Consider the following 14,001-nt stretch of genomic DNA (forward strand, 5'->3'; position numbering starts at 1 on the left):
CTAGACACCAGGGAACTGTATGGAGGTGGTAGAAAGCATTAGACAACATGGAACTCTATAGGGGAGCATTGAGGGCCACTAGACACCAAGGAGCTGTATAGGGGAAGGTGAAAGAGGGGCCATTAGACACCAGGGAACTTTATAAGGGAGGGAGGTGGCCACTAGACATTCAGGTTGGCACAAGACTTTGCCCCAGTGTTCAGTTTCACCCCACTTTGTATTTGACATCCCTGATCTAGCAATACCAGTATAGAGCTCTCATTAAGATAGCATTTATCATAGTCAATAAGTGCGTTCTATCCCGTACATGAAGGCAAGCATTCTACATGAGGTCTCAGATAGGCATCAACATACTTGCTGAGATGTTCGGTGAAGCATCTATGCCCTGTCACAATCGTTCTATTGGGAGATCACTTAGGGCTTGATTCACTAAGACAAACGGCACGCCTTATCAGAGTTAACATACCTTATCAGAGTAGCATAGCAAACTTATGCCTGCTAATTGGCAATGACGAGTGCTCCACTCGTCCTGCCCTGAGCCCCTGCCGGTCCAATCATTTTAACCACTTGAGGACCGCAGTGTTAAACCCCCATAAAGACCAGGCCATTTTTCATTAAATTGGCCACTGCAGCTTTAAGGCCAAGCTGCAGGGCCACTTAACACAGCACACAAGTGATTTCCCCCCCCCCCCCCCTTTTCTCCCCACCAACAGAGCTCTCTGTTGGTGGGGTCTGATCGCCCCACCCCAATGTTTGTTTATTTGTTTGTTTATTTGTTTGGGTTTTTTTTAAATAAAAATGTGTTGTTGTTTTTTTAAACTACTGTAACCTCCCTCCCTCCCCCCGCCAGCCAATCCCCGTGATCAGCTTCAGCCTATGACAGCCGATCACCTCTGTGCCTCAGGAAGGGACAGCGGTGTCACACAGCTGTCCCCAGTACAGCGCTGCTGCAGATCGCAGCGCTGTATGTGTAATTAGACGGCGATTACGCCGTCTAACAGAGACTGAAGGCGGAGCTCTGCTCCCCCCACCAAGCAGGAGATGCACGTGCACCCTGCATGCGATCTCCTGAAAAACAGAGCCCCAGGACTTTACGCCAATCGGCGTTAGGCAGTCCTGGGGCTGCCACCGTGGCCATGCCCATCTGCGTAACGCAGTCGGCTAGTAGTTAAACATTATAAGGACTTTATTCCCACACTTTGATTGGCCCAATAGGCTGCCTGTCACTTGACAGGAAACTTGACAGGCAGCCTATCGAGCCAATTAAAGTGCGGGGATAATGTCCTTTAAAGTGATTGGACCCGCAGGGGCTCAGGGCAGGAAGAGTGGAGCTCTCGTCATTGCCAATTAGCAGGCATAAGTTCGTAGTACTTGCTGTGTTAACTCTGATAAGGCATATTAACTCTGATAAGGCATGCTATTTGTCTTAGTGAATCAAGCCCATAATGTTTTGTGTGCCTTGGGAATACAGTAAAAGGTGGGGCTGCATGAATTATTAATCTTCAAACACCTGACCGTCTTTTGATTTATTATCAAAATCAATTACACACACAAACACACGAATCATCTCCAAGATTCATCCCCAATATCTACCTCCTCTAACGCTCACATCCAAGACTTCTCACATGTGTCACTTCACCTTTGTAACTCTCTCCCACAGAGTGTGGGAGAGAGTTACAAAGGTGAAGTGACACATGTGAGTGTCCGTCATGCTCATAAACATAACCTCAAGACACACCTATACAGATAAGTTTATCATTTTCTATAGCTAGTATTTAAAGCTCAATGCCTCATCTGCTAACCCCATTGTCCACTCCTCCCGTGTCTCCACCCCAGTACCCTCTAGATTGTAAGCTTCCAAGGGCAGGGACCTACCCCTTGTGTTTCTTGTTTCTGTTCATTTTTTCAAAATGAACATTATCAGTATTGGTGATGTTTTTCAAACTTAACATCAATTATATGTATCAGTACTTGTATCACTGGTTGTCCTGATTGTACAGTGTGTTGAACTGCTCATGTATCTATGCTCCCCATTGTTGTACGTTTTTGTAGGTTGTACAGTGCTACGAAAAATGTTGGTAAAAAATAATAATAATAAAACATTGACACTTCATTGACTACTTATACACATCAATGCTGGAAGTACTTCAGATGCTGGTGAAAAATAACAGTTACAAGGACCTTCACTACAAGATGTGATGCTGCTTCTCGTGAGGCAGAGGAGGCAGTTGGGATGTGCCACTCCTTCTTCCTCACAGGTCTGTCAGCTACAGGTACATTTAAAGAGAACCTGTACTGAGTCAAAATATTTAAAATAAACACATGAGGTAACTTCAAATGAATATTACATAGTTACCTTGCCATCAGTTCCTCTCAGAGGCTCCCCATTTTCTTCTGACAATAATCACTTCCAGTTCTGACAATATTTTGTCAGATCTGAAATATATCAGTTGCTGTCAGTAAAATATCAGTTGCTGTCAGTTATAGCTGAGAGGAAAACTGATGTACCAGGTAATGTCCATGTTTCCCTATGGCTCAAGTGGGCAATGTTACAGTTTAACTGTGTGCTGACCAGAAAGCTGTTATGGGTAATAGCCATTTTCAAAATGGAGGACGGAAAATTCCCTTGATCACAGTGAACAAACAGGACGCAGGAGAGGAGAAAGACACTGAGGAGTAGACTACATGGAAGGCAAGTATGACTTGTGTATGCTTATTTTGACTTTTATTTTCAGTTCAGGTTTTCTTTAAAGACAAAAGGTTGCACAGCAGTAAGAACCCCCTGTGAGGGAATGTTTTGATCCAAACCCCGTCAGTATAGCTACATGGCGTCAGTTTAATGTAAAGAATAGTACATTTCAGAATTGGAAACTAGAAACTTTTTCAGTTGCATATAGTACTGTGTATACAGCATGCACTTTAATAATGTATAGGTAAATGTGCGTATACACTTAGTTTTTTTCATTATAGTGCCAATTTAAATCCAAATTTAGCAATTGCAGTTCCCACATTTCAGTCCTCATGTTTTTGTTGTAAAACAAGTATAAAACATTCCATTGCTTTTAAGCAGACATGACATTCACAGTATAGAGTATTCTATACTGTTCAGTAGTAAAAGCTGCAGCCCCTATGGGTCATGTTCTTTCTCACACTTACTGGTAGTGGAACTGCATGCTTGCAACCTATGATATCATCCTCCAGCATCTGCGCCAAAGTTCTGTCAGAAGTGTCTAGGGATTCGGCCCAAATTGCCAAACCCCTCTTTGACCCCGTTCTATCAGGAAACTGCCAAACATGGCCAGTTTGTTTTAAAAAGGCCAACATTCTAAAATGGAAGACAGGGAGATAATTGGTAAACTTATTTGATTTTTGTATCTGAGTTAAGGTACACTTTTAATTCTTCATGTTGTTCAACTCATTAGTGTTTTGATGTTAATATGACAAACCACCAGACCTTTACACTAGTATTTTTTATTAAGATTTCATATTAATCAATGTAATTCCAATTTTGACAATAAATATTAATAACTTACTTTTGTTCGATAATAAAGTCCTCGATCCACAAGATAAATTACCATATTCACCAAACGTCTCAGCATTTGATATTTTATAAATATTCCTATATCCCTTGACTTCAGGTAAGAAGACAGAGTCTCAGCCATTTGAATACTGAAAGCAGACGATCGCATTCTAGCTGTGGGCCAAACTCTGGCCGAATAAAAGTCACCTTCGTCTGAGATGAGCTGTGGGTGAGACTAGTTCAAAAAAGAACTATAAATTCCTGTTTTCTTCCCAAATCCCAGTAAAAGTCAGAGTCGTGCAGGTTCCAGACTGATGCACGGCCCCGGTGATGGGGAGTATGACCTGCAGTATGAGTGCTTGGGGTTTGTTCACTGTTTAAAGTGTAAAGGGGGTTCATGCGGGGTCCATGCTGCTCAGTCCCACACTGAAGACCTCACGTTTCCACTGGACTGGGGACCATGCTGTTTGGGGTATCGGGGAGCTGGGAGGACAAGGAAGTGACATCACTGCCTGAAGAATTACCAAGAGATCCTGATTCCGAGAACGATACCTGCAACACATTTAGAGAGTCAACATGAGATAAAGACAGTTACCTGGACAACACCCATACCACTAAGTAAACAAAGAGACACCCCAATGGTTACTTCATGCAGATGGTATAGATGGAGTTATTCCACTACCACTTTACTCTGCGTTAACTGCTGAAACTAACTGCTTACACTTTTATGTGGTCACAGAATTCATACAGCAATCATACTGAACTCAACAAGGTCCTCACAGTGTACTGCGGCAGCAAAGCCAATTCACTGCCCCTGAGAAGCAGCGTGGAATAATTTTCAAGAAAACTACTCTGATTCAGCTATCTGTGCATAATACAGTATGTACTGATTGTTGTTCACTTAAAGAGCTGCTAAGCAGCCACACTCTTCAACTGTCTGTGTGTGTGGATAAAGCCCTAACTGAAGACACAAAGGGCAAGCAGACAACACAAGATTAATTCAAGACAGGGCAGTTAAATAACTTCAAATGTAAACAGCAGAGGGCACTGCTAAATAGACTGAAAGGGAGCAGAAGACAATAGAGAGAATGGCTGTAAAATTAGAAGGAAAAATTACAAGGCAATAAAGTTAAAGCTAAAAACACTGAAAGAAAAGACAATAAAAGTGCAAAACAGGGTAAAGTAGAAAGCAAACATCTGATTAAAGGACATGAAAGCGAACAAACAGAAATGAAAGGAGCATTTTAGTGATCTCCATCCTGGGGGGATCATATATATTTATGGCTGTGACAGTGTGAGTGGAGATGTGTACACAGCACATAAACAGGCACGGTTACCCCACATGTATATCAGGGCTGTTACAGTCACTGCTTTTACTGACACAGTCACTGTTATCTTATATGCCAATAAAACCTCTGAATTTACATTGACGTTCCTCTACTTCCCACGTTATAAAAGTTTTTACATTACATATACAATTCCTATAGACGCACTAAGTCCATATAAGAAATTTAGCAGAATCTTTGGCAAGTTTCAGTAACTTTTGCCATAAAATGATTATCTGTAATGATCTGCAGTATGGTGGATAGCACACTTGCCTTGCAAGAGCCTTAGGACAAGAGTCATCTGACCACATTGGTTCTTTAATGTGCATATTAGAGTGACAACACCTTACATGAGAACCCTACAAAGTGTAATTAGAGTGTACATTTAGTATGAATAATACATGATATTTATACCTTTTTAAAACATATTTGGTCTTGAAAAGTTTTAACATTTCTTAAGCTTCACTTTTATCAAGCTGTCTGACACATGATATTTGCATGAGCCTGAGAGGTAAGCAGAAACGCAGAGAGAGAAAGATGAGAGAGTAACCTTTAGGCCGGTTTCGCACTTGTGTGGTGCAATTCTCCTGCCACGGGAGAGGCAGCTGCAGGATAATTGCACCGCTCTAAAACTCCTTTTATATTACCCTGCGGCAAACATTGTCGACATGGTTTTATGCCGCACAGTAAGTACATCACCGGGATTCCCGTCGGTCCGTGTATGCACTTACTGCATTGCCATAGACTTGCATTACTGTATAATACACTTAGCGGCCGCTTACAGTAAAATTGCTTACCGCAACGCCATAATGTGAAAAGACCCTTAAAGAGTAACTGTCAGGCTGCAGAAGCTAATTTAAACCTCTATTCTCCTGTGTTAAACAGTTTAGAAGGAAGCTCAAAAGCCATTAGTGAAGATAAAAATCTCAGTTACCTTTGATGTGTGCTTATCAGCAAGTCTGTTATAGACCCATAAAGACGCAAGCCGCATACTAAACTGCAAAGCATTCTGGGGCCCTCCCCTCGGCTGCTAATGAGACGTTACAGAAGCTTGTAATCAGTCCAGCGTGTAGCACTGATAAATCTCGGGGCAGAGTACTCTGCAGGAGTCAGCTATTGTTCCTAGCCACATGGCTCATTAATATTCACTGCACACTGTGTTGTTCAAGTAGGAGCTTATCTGTGATCAGGAAGCAGGCAGGACATGACGACACATTTGACAGAAAAACATGGAGCCTGCCATGAGCTGTCAGGAGCATCAATCTCTGCATATACTATATAAAAATTCTGTGAAATCCAAACGTGGACAGTGAAATGCATATGTAATGTAAGTACAGCCAATCTTTAGCTACTGATATATGTGTTTATTTTCTCTGAGACCTTATACCTAACAGCTCCTCTTTAAATACAATAGAATGGCTAAACTCAAGTCCTGACTAGCACGGTTTACACAAGCTAAAACGCCTATACTAGCAGTGTTTTAAAGCATATTTAAAATGAGAGAAATATATCAAAATGAGTTGCAATGTGTGATATTACTAAGGGAATAGTTTTATCATGTTGGAGTTCTCTGTTAAAGTGAACCTAAGGTCAAAATGCAGTCTTTCTCAATAGCTCTCCTACACTGCTAATTTAACTTCTAAGATGCCCATTTTTTTTTATTCTAATGTTAATACTGTATAATTTTACTGTAAAAAAAAACCTACATATAGCCCCTGGTATCATCATTTTAAGCTGGTATTGCTTTTCAATGCCTGTAATAAAATGGGGATCTTTCCCTGTTTACTATTCTACTCCCAAGCTCCGCATTTAACCACTTGCGGACCGCGCACCCATAACGCGCGTCGGCAAAGTGGTAGCTGCAGGACCACCGGCTGCAGGCTAATTATTCAGGAAACAGCCGCTTGCGCGAGCGGCTGCTTCCTGTCAATTCACGGCGGGGGGCTCCGTGAATAGCCTGCGGCCGCCGATCGCGGCTCGCAGGCTAAATGTAAACACAAGCGGAAATAATCCGCTTTGTTTACATTTTTACAACGCTGCTAACAGTAGCAGCGTTGTACTAGATCAGCGATCCCCGGCCAATCAGCGGCCGGGGATCGCTGTCACATGACAGGCAGGAGCCTGTTAGAGGCTGCACAGGACAGATCCGTTCCTGTGCAGCCTCCGATCTCCGGGGAAGGGAGGGAGGAGAGGGAGGAATCCTGCGGTGGATGGGGCTTTGACGTGCCCCCCCCCGCCAGCCACACGCAGGCAGGAGCGATCAGACCCCCCCCCCAGCACATCATCCCCCTAGTGGGGAAAAAAGGGGAGCGATCTGGTCGCTCTGCCTAATGTTTGATCTGTGCTGGGGGCTGTAGAGCCCACCCAGCACAGATCTCTGTAATAAGCGCTGGTCCTTAAGGGGGGGGTAAAGGCTGGGTCCTCAAGTGGTTAATGACATCATTAAAACTGAACTGATTGCTGCTACATGGTATCACTGTGGAAGTGAACAGGGCATGTTGTGATCAGAATCAATTTTATTTCGGCAAGTAAGTTTGCACCTACAAGGAATTTGTCTTGGCAGTTGCTTAACAAACACAAACAAAAACAACAAGGACAGACAGTGTGTATATTACAAGTCAAGGACATTATGCAAGTACAGTGGCAGTAAGTGGCAGCTTATCGAGGGAGAAGGTCCTCTCATCATCTCTATAGAAAGCAACACAGAACATAACAACGCTTATGTGAACATAGGATGCTGTCCTGGTAAACTTGGCAACCTCACTGAAATAAGCCTTCTAAATTATTGCATCACAGAAAGACTAACTGCGGATGAATAATTACAGACGATCTATCCGACATGCCAGTATTTTTTAAACAAGTTGATCATGTCCATGTTCTTCACTATAGCTTTTCCTTTTATCCATTTTGGGCTTGGCTTAAAGACAAAACTTTAACCAAGGATTGAACTTGATCCCAATCAGTACCTAATACCCTTATCGCTCGAGAAATATTTACATTTCCTCAGATAAATCATTAGGGGGTCTGTATGGCTGATATTGTGGTGAAACCCCTCCCACAGTGTGATGTCAAGATCAAGGTACTGACAGTTTGCTTTCTGTGAACCTTATTGCATTGTGAGAAATAACGTCTGTTTCCCACTGCCAAGCAAGCAATTTCTCCCTCTGTGCATATAACTCTCAGTATTGAACATTCTGTACAGATCACCTGGCAGAACGAAGGATAAAACCACCAGTGATAAATTTTAGATTATTAATCTGGGGGAGGAAAGATTTTAAAATGGGCAAGCACTGCGTAAATAATGTATAAATTAATATTGTAAAAACTAAGCAAGTGTATTCATTATGTTATTTTCACTACAGTTAACTCTTTAAAACAAATAAGTACATACAAATTAGGTGTCATGCCATCACATTGTCACCTAATCCCAAATCGTGTGTTTTATTTGAGTGCCATGATGCTTTTACTAAATGTGTCACCCAAGTTATATCAGTTGCTGAAATAGATTTTTGCATACTCAAAGAAAATGATTGCAGCGCTGATTGACATGTAAATGGCAAGGCTGCACGGAGAAATGGGATAGTGTTCAGATACCCATCAAAAGTGAAAAAACAATAGAAATAAAATCCTGCGCCTCAGCAAATTAGCATAAATTAGTTGATTTTTAATCTTATTAATGAACACAGCTAAAAATAGATATAATCATACAAATGTAATCGTGTAGCTTACTGCTCAATACACCAAACCCGATGTCCTGAATGAGGAGACCTGTGCAGTTTAAGCCCGCCTTACTTAGCAAGCGGCCGTGTGCACATGGCCTAATCAATAACCTGATCGATGGTAAAGTGTGTATGAGCCCAATAAAAACATCAAACATACATACGTTCTAAATAAAACTCAAATACATATAAAAATTCCTATAAAATTGCCTAGAGGATCTCCTGTAGTGAAAAAAGCACCTATGAAGCTTGACTTATGTACCAAGATCTTTGTGCAAATGTCACAGTTCCAAAAATGATTTCTATTAATTAGTAAAGTTGATATGCCTTTATGCAATAAAGTTCTTATCGGTATAGCAAAGCAATTAGCCTCAAAGCAGTGTTGATCCGTATACTCACGCTACCACAGCATGTATTCCTTCTTGCTGATGGTTGGTATTATTCCTGTACAAACAGACATGTAAGCAGCAGCGGGGGGAGGAAAATTCCGTTCCGGTAAAGTAACTTGATCCTGTATTGCCTTTATGCAATAAGAACTTTATTGCATAAAGGCATATCAACTTTACTAATTAATAGAAATCATTTTTGGAACTGTGACATTTGCACAAAGATCTTGGTACATAAGTCAAGCTTCATAGGTGCTTTTTTCACTACAGGAGGTCCTCTAGGCAATTTTATAGGAATTTTACGATTACATTTGTATGATTATATCTATTTTTAGCTGTGTTCATTAATAAGATTAAAAATCAACTAATTTATGCTAATTTGCTGAGGCGCAGGATTTTATTTCTTTAGATTTTTGCATACCTTTTTAAATTTCTTATAATTTGCTTTTAAATATCAGTGAAAACAGTGTTAGCTTCTTTGCTATAGAGTTACATCCTTGCTTCCTGTGCTTTGTACAGGCTTGTGGGACTCGGCAAGGCATGCCCACTTTGCTTTTTTTTTTTCTTTGGTTATTAGATGTGGCTATTGTATTTTGAGCTGTCAATCAATAGGCTAGTCAAATTGAAGCAGATACTTTGGGCGCCGGGAGGTGCCACAGTATTTTGGGCACTAGGGAGATGGAAATAATTTCAATTTGATGCAGCATTATGCAAATTTTGTATGCAAATTTATGTAGCTTGTACATGAACCAATCATATCTTGCTGAGGTAAAATTTGATTGGTCCATTTTCAAGCTGTATAAATTTGCATACAACATGTCATAATCCTGTATCAACTTGAAATTATTTGCATCTCATTGCCCATCCCTATTGTGTACCACCATAATGGCTCCTATGTGTCCATGTTAACAGCTGTGATTAGGGTCTATAAGTGGTCATTTGGGCACCAGAGGCGCCTGATATTTGTAGCCACACTTTCATTAGGGTTAGGTATTGCTTGGGGGGATCAGTTAGCCTTAGGTATTACTGATATTTTACTATCATAATTACATAGAAGAATATCAGTAATTTTATCAAATATTGGTAATTTTACCAATATTCCACTAGCAGCTATTTTGGTGCCCAAATTACTGTGGTGTACTGACTAGAAAGATATTCTGGGAATATGAAAGACATCTGCAGAGAAACATTGTAAAAAGGTATAAATTACCAATGTTATTCTCCATCAGTGCCCAATCCAATGACATGCCATATAATTCTTCCTTAATGACATACTAGATGGAATATAGAATGTATGGAGTGAGATAATACGCCTATATTACACACATTGCTTCCTCACCAGTTGCTGAAAGGCCGGTTGCTCTAAGTCACTCTGCAATGCAAAATCACTGAGGGCTTTCCAGGGAGGCTGGTATGTCTGTACCTCTACAGCATTGCCTTGTAAAGCACTGTCATGGCGGATAGGGCTGCCGGCTACCAATGGTGTTCCTGTTAACCCTTGAAGACTCTAAAAGAACAAGAACACGTGTTAGCAATGGAGGAAATACAAATAATTTACAAGGATGTCAGTTATTATTTAGATATGTCATTTTTTGTTCATTATTTACCCCTTAAACCTCTGGCCAAGTTGCACTCCTTACTAGATAACCTAAAAAAAAACATTGCCTTTAGATATGCATATTGTATAATACCCCACCTCTTGTTTCCTGTATGGGCAGTGAGTTAACATGCAGAATTATTCTGCAGTACAACAGACCACTGTGAACAGGCCTAAAACTAGATTTAAAACACAAACTGAAACTAAGCTGAATTTAAAAAATGTAATGTAATAGCAACCAGTCGGATTTCTTATACCAGTAAAAAGCTGTGCATAAGCAGCTCAGTGCTTCTGCATATGCATGGGCTGTCATTGTGCCTGCACAGTGCAGCTGTGTTCATACACGGATGAAAGCGCAGCCATGCGCTGTGGTATTTTCCTGACTTGTTTTGGGGGTTTTTTTCGAACAGGCTTTGATGAATTGAAGATCATGTGTTTGACTCCAATAGACACATGTTTACTGGGGGACAGATACTTTTTAGAATTATATAGTCAAAAAGTCAACGTGACATCCAGACAAGTAGCACTTTTAAGAAGAGGTGAACAGTAGCAGCCTGCATACATCTATTAGTACAGGCACTATTGTTATTAGTGTGTTCAATCACAGCTGGCCAGATGAAGCCCTACATATTTACCCTTATTTAGGTCTGCATAAAACAGCTTCCTGGCAAGAAAAATATGATTTTGTATTACAGAGATGATCAACATGCCACTTCTGGATCAATGAGCTTTTAGCAATCCCAGGGCACAACAACAACATAAAAATACCACTGACACCTCATAAACAGTATTGACCATAAGAGTATATTACCGTCTTGTCGCTGAGTTGTTGCTGTTGCTGTAACTGTTTCATAAAGATGGATTTCTTTTTGTCTTTACAGCGCTTGTTCTGAAACCAGACCCTGATCACCCTTGGGCTTAGTCCAGTCATCTCTACAAGCTGTTCCTTCATCAAGGCATCTGGTCGGGGGTTGGCTGCGTAGCACGTTCGGAGTGTGTGTAACTGCTTCTCATTCAGGACTGTCCGAACTCTTGTCGTCTTCTCAGTCTGCTTGTGGATATGAGACCTAAGTGATGAGGACCTGCCAGTGTCTGAGGCCAACATTGATAAAAGGAAGAATAGGGGCATTAGATGCATGGGTAGAGGTCAGCTACTCCGCAAGTTTAGCAAAGTTTTCTACTAATATTACAGTATGGGTTACAGCCATGACAGTAAAAGAATAACTCTTTAGAAAATGTCATCAGTTACAAAAGATAATTTTGCATTAACAAGGAAACACCACTTACTGCCATGTTTAAGGGGTTGAAATGACAGTTCCCAAGAGGCATTCATTTCACAAGGAAAGATTTACCACATTGTTGAACTTCCTATACAATTTACCACATGATAGAACTAAGTTGTATTAGGTTAGTGTTGGGGTGGATTTAAAGGGCTAAAGTTCGGAGTAAAAATATTTAAAAATTAGACCTAAAATATAAAAATTAGGCAAGAAAAGAAATTTTTCATCTCTAGCAATAAGGTTAGGTATGGTTAGAGTTAGGATCATGGAAAATAGTGCATACATACGAAGTCACCGCCAGGAGACTTGGGCGCAGGATACAGCTGGTATATGGCTTATCCTGCTGCTGCACAAGTTCCCGGCGGCGTTAATTACTATTCCCCCTCTAGGTCCACGTGGATGGTGGGGAATGATGTAATTCAGCTTTCAGCTATGCTGGAGGCTGAATCACAGTGATTTAAAAGTAACTTCAGCTCTGTCTTCTGACGGCCCAAAGTTACTCACTGAGCGCTGCTATGGCCGTAATTCCTATTGTGGTCTATGGTGGCGACCGCTGCACCCAAATCTCCTGCGTTGTTATTACAGTGCTCAAAAATATTATCGATCCAAATCGCCATGTCCAAAATAATGACACTGAATCTGGACTAAACTGTGGCCATTTTTTTAACCACTTGCCGACCGCGCACTCATAACGCGCGTTGGCAAAGTGGTAGCTGCAGGACCAGCGACGCAAATCTGCATCGCTGGCTGCAGGCTAATTAATCAGGAAACAGCCGCTCGTGCGAGCAGCTGCTTCTTGTCAATTCACGGCGGGGGGCTCCGTGAATAGCCTGCGGGCCGCCGATCGCGGCTCGCAGGCTAAATGTAAACACAAGCGGAAATAATCCGCTTTGTTTACATTTTTACAACGCTGCTATGGCAGCAGCGTTGTACTAGATCAGCGATCCCCGGCCAATCAGCGGCCGGGGATCGCTGTCACATGACAGATCGGTTCCTGTGCAGCCTTCGATCTCTGGGGAAGGGAGGGAGGAGAGGGAGAGGGGGAATCCTGCGGTGGAGGGGGCTTTGAGGTGCCCCCCCCCGCCAGCCACACGCAGGCAGAAGAGATCAGACCCCCCCAGCACATCATCCCCCTAGTGGGGAAAAAAGGGGGGCGATCTGGTCGCTCTGCCTGCTATTTGATCTGTGCTGGGGGCTGTAGAGCCCACCCAGCACAGATCTTCTAAATCAGCGCTGGTCCTTAAGGGGGGGGTAAAGGCTGAGTCCTGAAGTGGTTAATGAATTTGGGGTATTTCCTTGTTCTCTTATTGGTCACTACATATTATGTAAACAAAATCACATAAATCTGAGTGACTAACTGCAGAGCATAGGTCCACCTGTAGCCAGCAGTGATGATGCATGTGTATATCAGCTGCACATGCCAGTATGTGTATGGAACAAATCGATCAAGCTTCCCTTTGTAAAAAGATGCACTGGGCAGAAAAGTGAAAGAGGGCAATTTGTTAAGTAAGCCCATCAATATCTGCATGTCTGAAGGCACCCTTTTAAAAGTGACACTGAAGCTGAAAAAAAAACCTTATGATATAATGAATTGTATGTATAGTATAGATAATTAATAGAACATTTGTAGCAAAAAAAAATAAAAAAGAAAAAGTCTCATATTTTTATTTTCAGAAACATAGCTTTTTTTTTTTTTTTTTTTTTTTTTTTTTTTTACCATTCCATCATTCTCTAATATTTGCTGTTTACAAACTATTTTAAACTATGAAATAGGGCAGAGCTAATGACCCTTTGAACTTTACTGCAGTAAAAACTTAAACAAACAAGAAACAGTAAGAGAGGTTGAGATAAGTGCTTCAGTAAACAGCACTGTAGCTCAGAGAAGCTCTTTTGCATAGATAACAACTCTAGTTTCTTAACTCTTCCTGTACTGGAAACGATATGAGACTCATATCTGTGCTGCTAATGTTTTATTTCTTAGCTGTACTATACATGCAATTAATTATATCATACGTTTATTTTCACTTCAGATTCCCTTTAAAGGGGAACTGAAGTAAGAGGTATACAAAGGCTGCCATATTTATTTCCTTTTATTCAATACCAGTTGCCTGGCAGCCCTGCTGGTCTATTTCTCTGCAGTAGTATCTGAATAACACCAGAAACAAGCATGCAGC

The 14,001-nt window shown here is 41.3% G+C and overlaps 1 protein-coding gene across 2 annotated transcripts in view; it reads right to left on the reverse strand.

The window, feature by feature from the left end:
- Positions 1-3,455: 3,455 nt before the first annotated feature.
- Positions 3,456-14,001, reverse strand: part of ISL2 (ISL LIM homeobox 2) — a 38,658-nt gene continuing 28,112 nt past the window's right edge. The window contains exons 4-6 of one of the 2 annotated variants that reach the window (XM_068275844.1): positions 11,359-11,639; positions 10,290-10,457; positions 3,456-4,072 (exon numbers count right to left, since the gene is read on the reverse strand). In XM_068275844.1, coding sequence (XP_068131945.1) covers positions 3,956-4,072; positions 10,290-10,457; positions 11,359-11,639 — 566 coding nt within the window. In that variant the 3' untranslated portion in view covers positions 3,456-3,955. Of the gene's footprint in view, positions 4,073-10,276; positions 10,458-11,358; positions 11,640-14,001 lie in introns of both variants that reach the window. The other variant, XM_068275845.1, reaches the window with a different exon arrangement.

The sequence above is a fragment of the Hyperolius riggenbachi genome, chromosome 3 (assembly GCF_040937935.1).
Source record: "Hyperolius riggenbachi isolate aHypRig1 chromosome 3, aHypRig1.pri, whole genome shotgun sequence".
In the NCBI taxonomy this organism is placed as follows: Eukaryota; Metazoa; Chordata; class Amphibia; order Anura; family Hyperoliidae; genus Hyperolius; species Hyperolius riggenbachi.